Below are 14,556 nucleotides of genomic sequence, written 5' to 3' on the forward strand. Positions count from 1 at the left end.
AGTGTTAAAACTTTAATAGCTATCAAACTTCCTTTGCATAAAGCAATCTTATGTCAAACCCTACTATTTATTTTTATTTGTGTTTTTATTTTTATTTTTCTAAGATTTTTATTTATTTATTTGATAAACAGAGATCACAAGTAGGCAGAGAGGCAGGCAGAGAGAGAGGGAGGAAGCAGGCTCCCCGCTGAGCAGAGATCCCAACTTGGGGCTCGATCCCAGGACCCCGAGATCATGACCTGAGCCGAAGGCAGAGGCTTTAACCCACTGAATGACGCAGGTGCCTCTTTATTTTTATTTTTAAGGAGGCTCCCTGGCCAGGGTAGAGCCCAGTGCAGCACTTGAACTTACGACCCTGAGATCAAGACCTGAGCTGAGATGAACTAAGACATTTAACCATCTGAGCCACCCAGGCACCCCAAACCCTATTATTTTAATACTATCACTTACATAAAATTTGATAATATAAAGTTTAGAGATAACCAGTAAATCTAGCACTTGGGATTGGTTAAATGATGGTATATCCAGACTGTGCACTGTGGATTAGAAACCTAAATGTCAACACAGACCAGGTAGCTAACATAAATGAATGAAGTGGGTCTGGGTTGGGATTTGGGGACAGAGTAGACTAGCGATTTGAAGAGGGAATACTTTAAGGAAGACATCAACTACTTGACTCCTGTCAGTTGGCTTTGTGGAAAGATGGGCCGTTGTGTGGCCAGTCACTTATTTTTTTAAAATTTTATTTGGCAATAATATCAAATTTAAGGAAAGTTGCAGAAATAAGAAATAGTAAAACGACACCTATGCCCTCTACCCAGATTATCTTATTGTTAATATTTGACTCGGTTTGTATTTTTTCTCTCTGTATACATACACAGACACAAAGATACACACTGTGTGTATGTCTTGAAATATAAATTGAAATACATAGACTCAATTTTTTCTGAACCATTTGAGGAGATGTAAACATGCTATCATGACCCTTAATTCCTCCTTCATTGCATATTTCCTAAGAATAGAAACCTTACTAGTTTTGAGGGGTGCCTGGGTGGCTCAGTGGGTTAAGCCTCTGCCTTCAGGGTCCTGGGATCGAGCCCCGCATCGGGCTCTCTGCTCAGCGGAGAGCCTGCTTCCTCCTCTCTCTGCCTGCCTCTCTGCCTACTTGTGATCTCTTTCTCCCTCTGTCAAATAAATAAATAAAATCTTTTTTTTTTTTTAAAGATTTTATTTATTTATTTGTCAGAGAGAGAGAGAGGGAGAGAGAGCAAGCACAGGCAGACAGAATGGCAGGCAGAGGGAGAAGCAGGCTCCCTGATGAGCAAGGAGCCCGATGTGGGACTCGATCCCAGGACGCTGGGATCATGACCTGAGCCGAAGGCAGCCGCTTAACCAACTGAGCCACCCAGGCGTCCCTAAATAAATAAAATCTTAAAAAAAAAAAAAGAAACCTTACTAGTTTTGAGATGAGGCATGTGGAGTGGAGACAGCATGAGGAGGTTGTCCCCTCCTGGCCCCTAGGGACTAGTCAGTCAGCCACTTTTTCTCCCTCTATAACACCAAACCGAGATTAAATACTATTGCACTAAACAACTGCTATTCTATCAGTAAAAACAAAAACCTCCAATATATGTACATTTATTTCTAAATTGGATATAGGTACTAATCTTCTAATATATTATTTACCTTATAAAACATATTGTTAAGCAAAGGTAAAATAAATTAAAATATAACTTGCAGTTTTCTTCCTGTACCCTTGAAGGTGTGTATGTCCCCACCTTGGGTGCCATTTTTCTATACCATGGCGGCTAAGCAGGAAGAAGACTGCCACCATACCTGAGGCTGAGTCTGGCTTCTGCTCCCTAGTGTACTTCTCTAACTCTTACTGCTCCTAAGTGCACTTCTGCCCACTCCCTCTACCACAATATGCTGTTTTATTGCCTTCATAATGTTTATTGCTACCAGAAGTCATCTTGTTTATTTATGTGTTTACTTATTTATTTCTTCTCCCCCGGCCCCTACCCCTACCCTCCAACCCGGCTCTACTAGAATATAAGCTCCATGAAAGCCAGGATCTTCGTGTCTTATTTACTCCTACTTCCTCCGCCCCTAAAACAGGGGTGGTTCAAAATGGGTGCTCACTAGATACTTCCTGGCTCACATTGTAGCTCTATCCCTTGCGTGGTCCTCCATTCTCCTAGCAGATGACAAGGCGGGTCCCCGACCCTCCGCAGGAAGCAAACAATACCCTATACTACTACCCCTTTGGGAAGATTCTCTGCTTAAAAAAAAAACACCTGTAGAGGGTGAGCAGCAGAAGACTATCTTCTTCTTCACGTAAAACACAGGGCCACAATCTCAAATCCAGGAGTTAAATATATATAATTACAATATTTCTAAAGACATTTCCATTAAAAAAAATAATTTGTTTGTAAGCCAAATTATTTTCATACAAAAGCTATCGTGTTCCCCTCAATCCTGTCAGGCTGTTCTTGCACTTTCTGCCCTGACAGGGAAAAAAAAGGGAAGATGAGCAGGTACCTGATGGTTTTCCACACATCGAAGCCATCCAGAGGTTTGGTGCCATTGGTGCTTCCCCCCGCCAGGGTCACGAGTGTCGGCAGCCAGTCAGAAATGTGGATGAGCTCACGGTTCTTTATACCCTTCTGTTTCAGCAACGGGCTTGCCACAAAGCCCACCCCTCGGATGCCTCCTTCCCAGAGGCTCCATTTTCTTCCTCGGAGGGGCCAATTATTGCCCCCTGCCAAAGTCTGTCCTCCATTATCTGAAACACAATTAGGTCTTTGCATGAGGACAACGCAAGACACATTTAAGAACAGAAGACTTCTATGTTGCTTAAGCACCATCTGGTGCTTAAGAACTAAAAAAGATGCCCCCTCCTTACTGGCTCCTGTCCCAACCTCCCCTCTCCCGCCCGACACTCCGTCCATTACACAGACATAATCGGAGGGCAGCATGGCACCAGTCTGACGTGAGACCTTTGAATCCCCTCCGACAGGATCTCTGAAAAACAGAGCTCTGCTTGGGGTAGAGCCCTGTACTAATAATCGACTAGGTTGCGAATATACGTGTGCAATTTCATGTAACACAGGAGAAAGAAGCCAGGTACTCCAAGGCCCTCCCGGTCCACAAAAAGAAACCACAAGTGACATTGCACTCAGTGAGTTAAAGCTCCTGATGAGCAGGGACCTTTTAATTTTACTCACCAGGAAAAACTTTCTAACCTTTACACTGGTAACTAAATTAAACTTCTCCTCCCTGGGGATTTGAACTCTTTCTTAAGTGTGAAAGTTGAACATGTCTCCGGTGGGCTAGATGTTTCTTATAAACACAGCAGTTGGGTGGAAAAAATAAATGCCAGAAAAATTCCTCCCTTCTTGACAGGATGGCAAGACAAAGCTTCATCTGATGCACTGTGCCAGGGAAGAGAAAGGTTCTCTTCCAAGACAACTGAAGTTGAACCCCGAGGAGAAGTTACAAGAGTGACTGAAATTAAGCATCTTACCAGCTGGGAGGAACTCAGTTAGCAATTAAGTTGGACTGTAGGGGGGGGGAAAGTGGTATTTCTTATATACTGAGGTTATAGAATCATGGGTTATCTCCAAAAGTATCCATACACTTAGGGGACTCCACAGACGCATTTGAAAGAATGCCTATTTGCATACGTATTACACCTCAATTAAATCTCCCCCTCAATCACTGTTATCCAAATGAACCACAGGAGGGCAGTAGGACAGACCTAATGTCTGTAGAACATCGTACGTAAAAATCCAACGCAGAAATCAAGACCAACGCCACAGGAAACACATGGAAAGAGAAAGCACTGGCATTTTGTAAACACCTACTATGCACCAGGCACCACTTCAAGTTTACATTATCTCTCCCAGAATTTGAAGTCTGAGAGACCTGGAATTGAAGCCTGATTGCCAACCATACACTAGCCGCATGGCCCACGGCAATACGCTGCCCCAGTTTCCTTATGTTCAATGTGGAGATAGGAATTCTCAGCTCAGGTATTGTGATGAAAATGAAATGACACTGTTCATGATCGTTGCTTGGCTGGGTGCCTGGGATACCCTTAGTGCTCAGTAAGTGGTAGCTAATATTTATAACTCAGTCTAGTATCATAAGCACTTCGTTGTTAGAAAAAAAAGAAGAAGAAGTTTTAAAAAGTCCAAATAGCTATTAAGTGGCAAAGCTAGCATTTGAACAAGGTCTGCGTGACTTCCCAGGTACCTTCAGCCCCCAGGGTGTCGTGTTCCCAATGTTCCCAGTACGGAATGGGTTTTACACCTACAGGTCATGGAATGCTTCCCTGCCCTATGAAAACCATAAGCCACAGTCTCAGCAAAGGGTTCACTCTCCTTTTGATACAGCAGAAGGTGATGCTATTTCGAGGTGATGATAATTCCCTTTAGAGAAATCTTTGTGGCTGGTGGGTAAGAAATTCAAGGCTCTCCTGCCAAGGAGGCTTCTGTTCAGATCCTTAGCACACAAGGTGCCTGGTTCTTCTCTGTGCTTCATGAAGGGAGGGAGAAGAGTGGAGCTAGGTTACGTGAAGGTGACAATTCTTCAACACATAGGTGGGTGACAATCTGTCTCACCACTTGCCATCACAGACTTATAAGAACCTTTCCTTAAACCCTGTATCTCTTCTTGACAAAAAGTCAAGGCCCAGTCACCCAAGTCAGTTGTTTGTTTGTTTACTTGTAAGATTTTATTTATTTATTTGACAGAGAGAGACACAGCGAGAGAGGGAACACAAGCAGGGGGAGTGGGAGAGGGAGAAGCAGGCTCCCTGCTGAGCAGGGAGCCCGATGCAGGGCTTGATCTCAGAATCCTGGGATTATGACCTGAGCCGAAGGCAGACACTTAATGATTGAGCCACCCAGGTGGCCCCCAAGTCAGTTTACTAACTACACTTTCAACTTTACAAGAGCAAACCCGTGTATTCCAAACAAGAGGCCACCATCTTTGACAGAGGGGCTTCCTCTGTACTCTGTATACTTCACAGAGTATCCATCACCCAGAGCCAACCTTTCAAAACTTAAAAGGAGCTGCTGTTCATATTACACCAAAGGACACTAGAAAGAAACGTTTACACTCTGCGGTGAGGTCAAGAATGGCTAAGCCAGCACGATTATCTTGCTCTATTATCTAGACTGCTATAAACGATACTGGTCCAGGGCTTGTGGAAGGCGCCCTTGGCCTCCATTTTAAACAGATGCGCTCCTTTGAGATACTCTACAATGTCTCTTTCAGTTCCATGTACTTGCTCATGCTCGATACAAAATCATGAGATGACAGCGGTGGCGGAAATGTGGCGATGAGGAGGAGGAGGGTGGTTGGGTCTGCTATCTGACTCTGGGAGCAGCCCTTCAGGTACCAGTCTAAAAGGAAAACAGACTGTGCTGGAAAGAAAAGGTGGCCACTGTAGCTACCGTCAGAGCTGGGGGTGTTTCTGCATCTTACAAGGGGAGGGGGCCCTTGCAGTGAGCGGGACTGTTTCTGCCACTAGCTCACTGGGCAGCTTTTCCCATTAGCAGTGAGAAGGGATTCTGTCCTCTGTCATCAGTCACGTTCTCAAGACCACCCTGCAGAGAAAGCACTGTTAACGGCTACACCACGACTTCTCTTGGACTCCCCTGTCCCAGCGCTGACGGCACAACCAGTGCCATGAAGAGGGCAGTTTGGCTTTGCCAGGGGTCTCCGTCTACACAGCGGGTGCCTGCCTGACGACCGCCACTCAACCACAGAGCGGTGGGATCCACAGTTGGGCTCTTAGGAAATACGGTGCCGTGCATCAGTTCTGGCACAGTCTCCTGGGTAGTTCAAGAAGTTGGACAGAAAACTGATCCCAGCAGCAGCAAGAATACAAGCTCATTTGGGATGGTTTCCTAGACTGTTCAATCTGACAAATTAAAATTTGAAAAGATGACAGAAGTATCCCCATTTCAAACATGTTTCTTTTCACTTGCTCTCCTAATTTTCTTCTGGGCAAAAGTTAACTTGTGTTCTTGCTAAGAATTAATTTTCATGAGAAAATTTTCTTGTTTCATTTCCTGACTGACTTCTTGATGAAAAAAAACCTCCAAATCAAAATAAGAGGACTCCAACTAGTAAAGGAAGCTCTGAATTTTTTTTTTTTTTTTCAGGGAAATAGCTTTTCAGCAATGTTTCTGGCAGAGGGAAAACTTAATTATAAACATTTTGCTGTCTAGAAAAGAAATGTCAAAATAAAACAAATGTTGTCATATACAGATGGTGAATCGCACTTCATTATTCCTTCCTGAACAAAAATAACTGTCAAAAAGTGATAAAAAACATTGGTGGGTCGATGATCTAAGCAAATGTATAAAGTGTATGACAATGAAGCCTCATCCTCATCCAGCTGATAGAAGTTAGGATGGAACCACAACAATAACATTAATTCTTAGGACTACTCCCAACAGGGTAAGGCTGTGACTTGGCCGTGTAAGGCGGCCATGAACATCAGTGTGTGTTTCTATCTCATTGCTTCCTCACCCAGGCTTACCCAATACATCCTCCTCACTCTGACTCAGGGATCCTGAAAGAAAAGGCAAGAAAGGCACCAAAAGTCTTGCACCAGTGCCTGGACTTGGCTCTGAACAGGGCCAGCAATGTAAGTGTGACAGATGGGTAGACAACATGATTTCAAATACCAAGATGCCTCCTTCTCTAAAGAAAAAAGAGGACCTGCTTGCTGATGGTTGATTTTTTTAGACCAGTTTTTTTTTTTTAATTTTTAACTAAATGCAAATTGGAGGGTTAATATATATGTCTTAGAAGTCACCTAGAGGATTAGGTAAATCTACTTACTAACTACGTACTTATCGGGCATCAACACCTGCCCCCCTCCATAAAAAGTGCCTTGTGCTGGGGCACTTGGCTGGCTCAGTCAGTAGAGAGCGCGACTCTTGATCTTGAGGTTGTGGGTTCGAGCCCCACATTGGGTGTAGAGATTACTTAAGAATAAAATCTTTTAAAAAAATGTCCAGTGCTTCATTCGTGTAGAACTAACTTTGCCCTGTCATTAGGATATGTCCTGCCCTTTCATGATGACTTTGCCTTTGTACGTGTTGGCTCCTTTGCCTGAAATGCTCTCCATCTTCTTTCCTGCCTGATTTAAATTTTAATTCTTAGGATAAATGTCACTTCTGTTAACTTTCACTTACTGCCGCCCCTCCCCCCACCCTGCCCTGCACTGCTACCCTGCCTAGATAGTCTCTCTGTATATCAAACTTATTTCTGTATATCGTTAACTAGTTGTTCATGGGTTCGTCTTCCCAGGGAACTCTACCTCCGAAGAACAAATACAAGGACCTAGCACAGGGCGCACCAACGAGAAGGGCTTAAGAATTGGGTGAGGGAGGCTGTGGGTAAGGAACAATAAACAAATGGAAAAAAGGCTACCAAAAATTGAGACTGAAGGCACTAAAAATTTACTTTGATTATGGGATGGTGTTTTCTGAGCCTTCACCCAGTCCCTCCATGACCTTCACTTTTAGGAAACTGTTCCATACACAGGTCCTGCTTATTTAACAGGACATTGCAGGGGTTAGGGGTGGGTCCCGGTCCCCATGAGGATTTAAGCAAATCAAACACACAATACCAGAGTTGTTTGTCCAATCTGGCCCTTGATCAGTCACACTGAAGTCAAAGGGGATTGTTCGAGAGCATTTCAAGGAACTCGGTCCTGGAGAGGAAGAAAGTCCTCACTCAGCCCTTAAACAAATCTTTGGGGAGGGCTCACCTTATGCCAAGGACCACCCAGCTTTGGCGAAATGGCAGCCAAGAAGACAGACTAGGCTCTCTCTCTCATGAAGTGAGTAGAAAAAGAGATATGATCTCTCCATTCATGGTCCTCTTGGAAGAGCCGGAACCAGAGTGACATTACAGGGCAGACCACGGTCAGAGATGGGAGAGCCCAGGCACAGAGAGCAGACGTTTAAGCCCCTTACTCACACATTGGATAGTGGGGTGTTCTGCATCAAGGCTTCTTAATTCAAGATTAGGTTAACTACCCTCTTAAGAACACTGCTGCCAGAACTTAAGGCAAACTTGAGCGGAATGATGACTCGATAGAGGCCAGAGGGTATCTAGCTGCTTAGTGAATGTCATCATTTGTCTCTATCATCCCTGCCGCCACATTTCGAATTTCATTAAAATGGATTCAAAGGATTGGAGTTAAGTGCTGTGAGTTGGGGGCGAATTGTTCTCTGAGCCTGATTGTCTCATTTGGAAAATGAGGATGACAATGATACCGATCTTAACACAGAGCATAGCGCAAAAGCAGCACTCAATAAATATTAGCCATTTTCGCTGACGAGAATCACAAACAGCACCAGCAGCAAAAAAGGCAGAGCAGAGCCGTCTCCTCTCTGGGTACGTATTACACATACACTAGGTTTAAATATTACAGCTGCATTCTAAAACACCATGCATTCATCAGGAAAGGATTTTCTGCACAGAGCCCTTCTCAATTACATGCTCTCCTCTGTAGGTGATTTCTTGAGATCCATAAGAACACAGTGAATTTGAGAGCTTTTGCTGTTACTTTGGGGACAGAGCCAAGTGACACCATTCCGTTTCTAGGAGTTTAAATAAAGTTCACCAATTATCAAAGAAAGACGAACAATGATCATAACCTGTGATTCGAATGAAGTGTCAGAAACTGAAGCTTTATTCAGTTATATTTGTAAGGATTTCAAATGGTTTGCAGCATTCAGACGGATGAATGCTCCCACCCTACTCCCAGACACAGACCTTACATCTGGATAAAAAAACCAGGATTGGGAGGGTCCTGCTGGAATGCGATTGGCAACAAGACCCCAAATAAAGGATGCAGCCACCAAAAATCAGGGAAGTGGACAAATCCAAGGAAAGGGCAAAATAGGAATAGGGAGGTTTTACAGGATGGCAGTTAAAGATTTCCTCATTTTAATGGAGCTAATGTCATTGCTTATAATGATGAGATACCAGTGAAATTTTATCTCTCCTTTAAAATTTAAGGATGGGAAGACTCGGAAGTATATTGAAAGACTAGAGGGACGTGAGTGGGGGATGGGTTACAGGTAAGCGATGAATCACTGCATTCTACTCCAGAAACCAGTATTGTGTTCTATGTTAACTAACATTTTTTTTAATTCACATATAATGTGTTATTTGGCTCAGAGGTACAGGTCTGTGAATCATTAGTCTTACATAATTCACAGCACTCACTATAGCACATACCCTCCTCAATGTCTATCACCCAGCCACCCTATTCCTACCTCCTCACCCCCCAGCAACCCTCAGTTTGTTTCATGAGATTAAGAGGCTCTTATGGTTTGTCTCCCTCCCGATCTCATCTTGTTTCATTTTTTCCCTCCCCACCCCACACAACCCCCACCTCTCAAATTCCTCATATCAGAGAGATCATATGATAATCATCTTTCTCTGATTGACTTATTTTGCTTAGCATAATAACCTCTAGTTCCATCCACATTGTTGCAAATGGCAAGATTTCGTTTCTTTTGATGGCTGCATAGTATTCCATTGTATGGAATCTCTATCCATTCATCTGTGGATGGACATCAAGGTTCTTTCAATAGTTTGGCTATTGTGGACATTATCTGCTATAAACATTGGGGTGCATGTGCCGCTTTGGATCACCACATTTGTATCTTTAGGGTAAATACCCAATAGTGCGATTGCTGGGTCGTAGGGTAGCTCTGTTTTCAACTTTTTGAGGAAGTTTCCTGCATACTGTTTTCCAGAGTGGCTGCACCAGCTTGCATTCCCACCAACAGTGTAAGATGGTTCCCCTTTCTCCACATCCTTGCCAGCAACTGTTATTTCCTGACTTGCTAATTTTAGCCATTCTGACTGGTGTGAGGTGGTATCTCACCATGGTTTTGATTTGTATTTCCCTGATGGCGAGTGATAACATTTGAATTAAAAAACAAAATTAAATAAATAAATAAAAAGTTGAAACCAAAAAAAAGAAGAAGAAAGAAAAAAAGATGGGAAACAACTGGTCGCTAAATCTTAAAATGGGAGATGCCGTGAATAGAGCATGCAACACTTGATCTTGAGGTTATGAGTTTGAGCCCCATGCTGTGTGTAGAGCTTATTTTTAAAAAACTTAATAAAATAATTAATTAACTAAAATGGAAATGGAAACTGAAAAAATGGTGTCCTAAGTTATTACAGTAGGCAAACAACTGTACTTTTTCTGTAGTTGAAAGCACTGGTGGTCACAGATTTTAGTGAGCCTTAAACTTCAGTTTAAGATAAATACAGAATGTTGTGAGTTTCTCTCACTTAGGAGGCATGGGTTTAATCTCTATATTCCCGATCCCCTAACAAGTAGCCCAGAAGCCCCATGTCTAGGGTACTTAGGGCCAGCAAAAATACCACATGTCTGTTCTAGACTCTTTTAAAATTAAAGGCCTTCTTGTTTTCTCTTCAGGTTGATCTTGAGAGAATGCTTGATATCTTTAACTAATGAAGTTATGAACTTCAGGGCAAACAAAAGTCATTTGGCACTTCGAGGAAGTATCACAGTTTACTCACGAATTATTTGGTTCCCTTTTCAAACCAGATTTTCCTTTTTCTTTTCTTTTCTTCCTTCCTTCCTTTCTTTCTTTCTTTCTTTCTTTTTTTTTTTTTACTAGCTAGCTGTTTATCCATCAGTAATGCTAATCAAGAAGTAACAGATGGAAACATGTCACAGAAGTTCTTCAGAGTCTGTCAGGTCTCAGAAGAGCAAGAGTGAAAACACCATCAACAGAGAGAAAAAAGAACTGCAGTTACATAATTACAAGTGCACTAAGTCCTTGTATAGCAACAAAGTTGGCAATGGAAGGCAATGACTTTTCAGAGAGAATTAAGACAGAGAAAGCTAACCTATTCCATTCGGGCAAGCACCAACTACGTCGTCCTTAGGGTTTCCCAGAAAAACCAAGAAACCAAACTGAGTGAACAGGCAATTCTGTTTGCCCAAAGCTCCCTTCTTTTCTTTTTTTTTTTCTTATGTAGAAACCATAAAGATATTTGATTCTTATTTTCTGTACTCAAAGCTCTTTTCTGAAGTTTATTAAATGGTAAAGGATCTCACTGAGGTATGAGTGTCTACTCATGGAACAGAGACAAGTCATCAGCACAATCCTCTTTGGAGAACCATATAAGAGTAAAACATTTAATGACAGAAACAAAAACAACACGAAATACCTAGGTACTACAAAGTTTAAGAGAATTTAACAAATAACACAAATGCTGAATACATATTTAATAAAAATAAAGGAACACAATTCCTCTGGATTTGCTGATGACACCTGCTCCAAAGCCAAAGCAAAACCAACTGGTTTTGGGTCCTCCTGACCATACCTGGTGTCAGAACCCCTTCTACAGGGGGGTACCCAGGGCGAGTGAGGAGAAATCAGGTGACCCTGGACATCCTAACCAGGTGCTGGGAAGGGAAGGCAGCAGAAGAAGAGAAAGTGTGGGAAGCAGTGGGGCTCTGTGCCTAATGAGAAGCAAGAGGCTAAATGGAGGCATTTTAGCAGGACATGAAGGGATGTGGGAAGAAAGAGGTCCAAGAAAGACAAATACCATGTGATTCCACTCATCTGTGCAAGCTAAAAAAGTAAATAAAAAGTGGAATCAGACCTATAAATACAGAGAACGCACTGATGGTTGTCAGAGGGAAGGGATGGAGGGATGGGCAGAATGGTTGAAGGGGGGGCGTGAGATACAGGCTTCTAGTCATGGGCTGAAGAAGTCCCAGGCATAAAAGGCACAGCACAAGGAATAGTCAGTCGTACTATAAGAGTGATGTATGAGAAGGATGGCAGCTGCGCTAGTGGTGGGCACAGTATTACATATGGAGATGGGGAATGACTATGCTATACACCGGAAACTAGCATAACGTGGTGTGTCAACTCGACTCAAATTTAAAAATTGGAAGGAAGGAAGGAAGGAAGGGAGGGAGGGGTCTGGTATCTGGGAAACTCAATGTCTCCTGAACAGTCACAAACCAGGATTAAAAAAAAAAAAAAAAATCAAAATAAATGCCCCTGGATAACCACAATGGGCATCACCAAGTCCCTGCAATCAGACCCCAATGCAGTGCCCACTTAGTCTCAGACACAAATCTAATGTATGCCGTGCGGCTCCCTCATTCACAGCAGACTAGAATCTACAAATCAGAAAGGTGCAGAGCACTGGAGATGGTCTCTGCAGAGAGTAAAGGAATACGAAGAAGGGGACGGCGAGGCCCTTTGCATTTCCCTGTGCCCAGTGTGGTGAGACCACAACAGACGACCATGACTGCAGGCTCAGTGGCCCTCCCAGCACAGTATGGAAGAGGGTAGAGCCGCACTGATGAATGCTTTTCATTTGCTGTTGAGAAGAGCACAGATATGGCAAGAGATGGCCTGAGTCTTCATAGGTAAGGGGGTTGTGGCGGGATCTAGATGGGAGCGTGATACAAAAAGGCCCTGCACGAAGGGGCTTTCTGTAGAGAATGGCTGTGCACCAGACACTCCTCAGCTTCAGCGTGCTGGTTCCCTGGATGGGAGCCAGCGATGGGGCAAAGAGACCTTGAACTGATTGAGATGATATGAACTGACTGACCCCAGGTTTCCTTCACCCAGCAGAAATGGAACCCCAGCAAGCAGTATTATGTTCACTTCTGGGGAGAAGAGCGGAAGCAAGTCACACTTCTTGCATATCTAAGTTCCTGGACAGAAGTCTGTGATTGCTGCACATACGTGTGAGTGCTGTGGCTGGATGCCCTGTGCCGGACAGACAGAATAGTTGTTAGGTTATTTTGCAGATGAAATAGAAGGTGAATCCATTTTTATTGTGGTTGTTTAGTATTTATTGTGGATGTGGTAATCTGTGACCCGTCTGTGGACTCATTCACAGATTTTACCTTTGTGTATAAGAGCAACCATAAGGACTGGGAAAGTTCTGAAATAGGAGAGAAAAGAAAGCTTGTTTATATCAGAGTTCTCAAGCCTTTCAAGCTGAAAACCCCATTTTTATAACCAATATTTTATAGTGCTCCCTATACTGTCTTATAATGGAATTCAGACACAATATTATAGTTACACACCTAACTTTTCAAAAATTTTTAAAAAGATTTTTATTTATTTATTTTTGACAGAGTGACAGAGATCACAAGTAGGCAGAGAGGCAGGCAGAGGGAGAGAGAAAAGCAGGCTCTCTGCTGAGCAGGGAGTCCAATGTGGGGCTCGATCCCAGGAGCCTGGAATCATGACCTTAGCTGAAGGCAGCTGCTTACCAACTGAGCCACCCAGGCGCCCTACACACCTAATTTTTTTTTAAAAGATTTTATTTATTTATTTGACAGAGAGAGAGATCACAAGCAGGCAGAGAGGCAGGCAGAGAGAGAGGAGGAAGCAGGCTCCCCGCCGAGCAGAGAGCCTGATGCGGGGCTCGATCCCAGGACCCTGGTATCATGACCTGAGCCAAAGGCAGAGGCTTTAACCCACTGAGCCACCCAGGCACCCCTACACACCTAATTTTTAAAACAATTCTAAATGTAATAAAAAGGACAATAATCAATTAGCTTGTATTTTATATGAGGATATGCAAGCTCAATCCTAGAAGATAGAACAAAGCAGTTAGATCATTTCATGTACTATGTATTTGAATAAATCTGGGCTTAAAGGAGACAGTTATAGACTAGAAGTACAGAAAAATCAAAGAGGCAGGTATGAATGCTTAAATAAAAGTTAGGATAGTAAGTGTATAGCAAACCACATGAAAATGGCCTTGTGTTTACATGCATACTTGAGTAGGTTCTAGATTCAAAAAACCATAAGCATGATTTTTAATCTTCACGACTACGTAGCAGGACATCTGTAGGTATACAGGCCTTGGGACGGCCCCTCATTGTGTGGGGTTAGTAGGGGCGTGTGTATCCCAGTCCTCTGACCACTGAGTGCCAGAGCAACTAACCAAAGTTCCAAAATGTTTCCAGTTGGAACCAGCGGCCTACGTGAAAGTAAACTGGGACATACCGCCAGGGATAAGTAGTAGCCTCACTGTCAAGTGGCTTGGCAGATGACATTCATTACTTTGTAAATTTGCTGTAGTTTGGAGTCTGGCCTAAAGCTTTGCGAGCTCAGAAGTAATTCTACTAGCACATGGAAAGCAGCCCCAGCTCTCAGAAAAGAACAATTATAAATGCTATAGATATCAGAATGTCAACTGGTTTACGATGTAAATGTACCTGTCGCAGTGGCGGGCATGTTCATGCCCCATGGGAGTGGCTGAAGTGCGTGGGAAGCTAAATGGACATCAGATTTCCTGGAGCAGAAGGACTCACTGCCTCACTACTGATACACAGTTTATTTATACTTTTGTTTGCATAATCTCATCATAAAGGAATTCCTTTTCATCTAAAACAAATTAAATTGCACTAAAATATTCAAAAATACAATGAAAGAATGTTTCTTTCTTGGAAAAAGGAAATTAACCAAGTTTTAACCATTTTTTCCA

At 43.0% G+C, this 14,556-nt stretch overlaps 1 protein-coding gene across 1 annotated transcript in view; it reads right to left on the reverse strand.

Moving 5' to 3' along the window:
• Positions 1-14,556, reverse strand: part of LOC111148285 (arylsulfatase B) — a 168,872-nt gene that overhangs the window by 82,752 nt on the left and 71,564 nt on the right. The window contains exon 5 of the mRNA XM_022504765.1: positions 2,542-2,785. Within this exon, the coding sequence (XP_022360473.1) occupies positions 2,542-2,785 (244 nt within the window). The remainder of the gene's footprint in view (positions 1-2,541; positions 2,786-14,556) is intronic.

The sequence above is a fragment of the Enhydra lutris genome, unplaced genomic scaffold (assembly GCF_002288905.1).
Source record: "Enhydra lutris kenyoni isolate GAN:26980312 unplaced genomic scaffold, ASM228890v2 scaffoldscaffold19, whole genome shotgun sequence".
Classification (NCBI taxonomy): domain Eukaryota; kingdom Metazoa; phylum Chordata; class Mammalia; order Carnivora; family Mustelidae; genus Enhydra; species Enhydra lutris.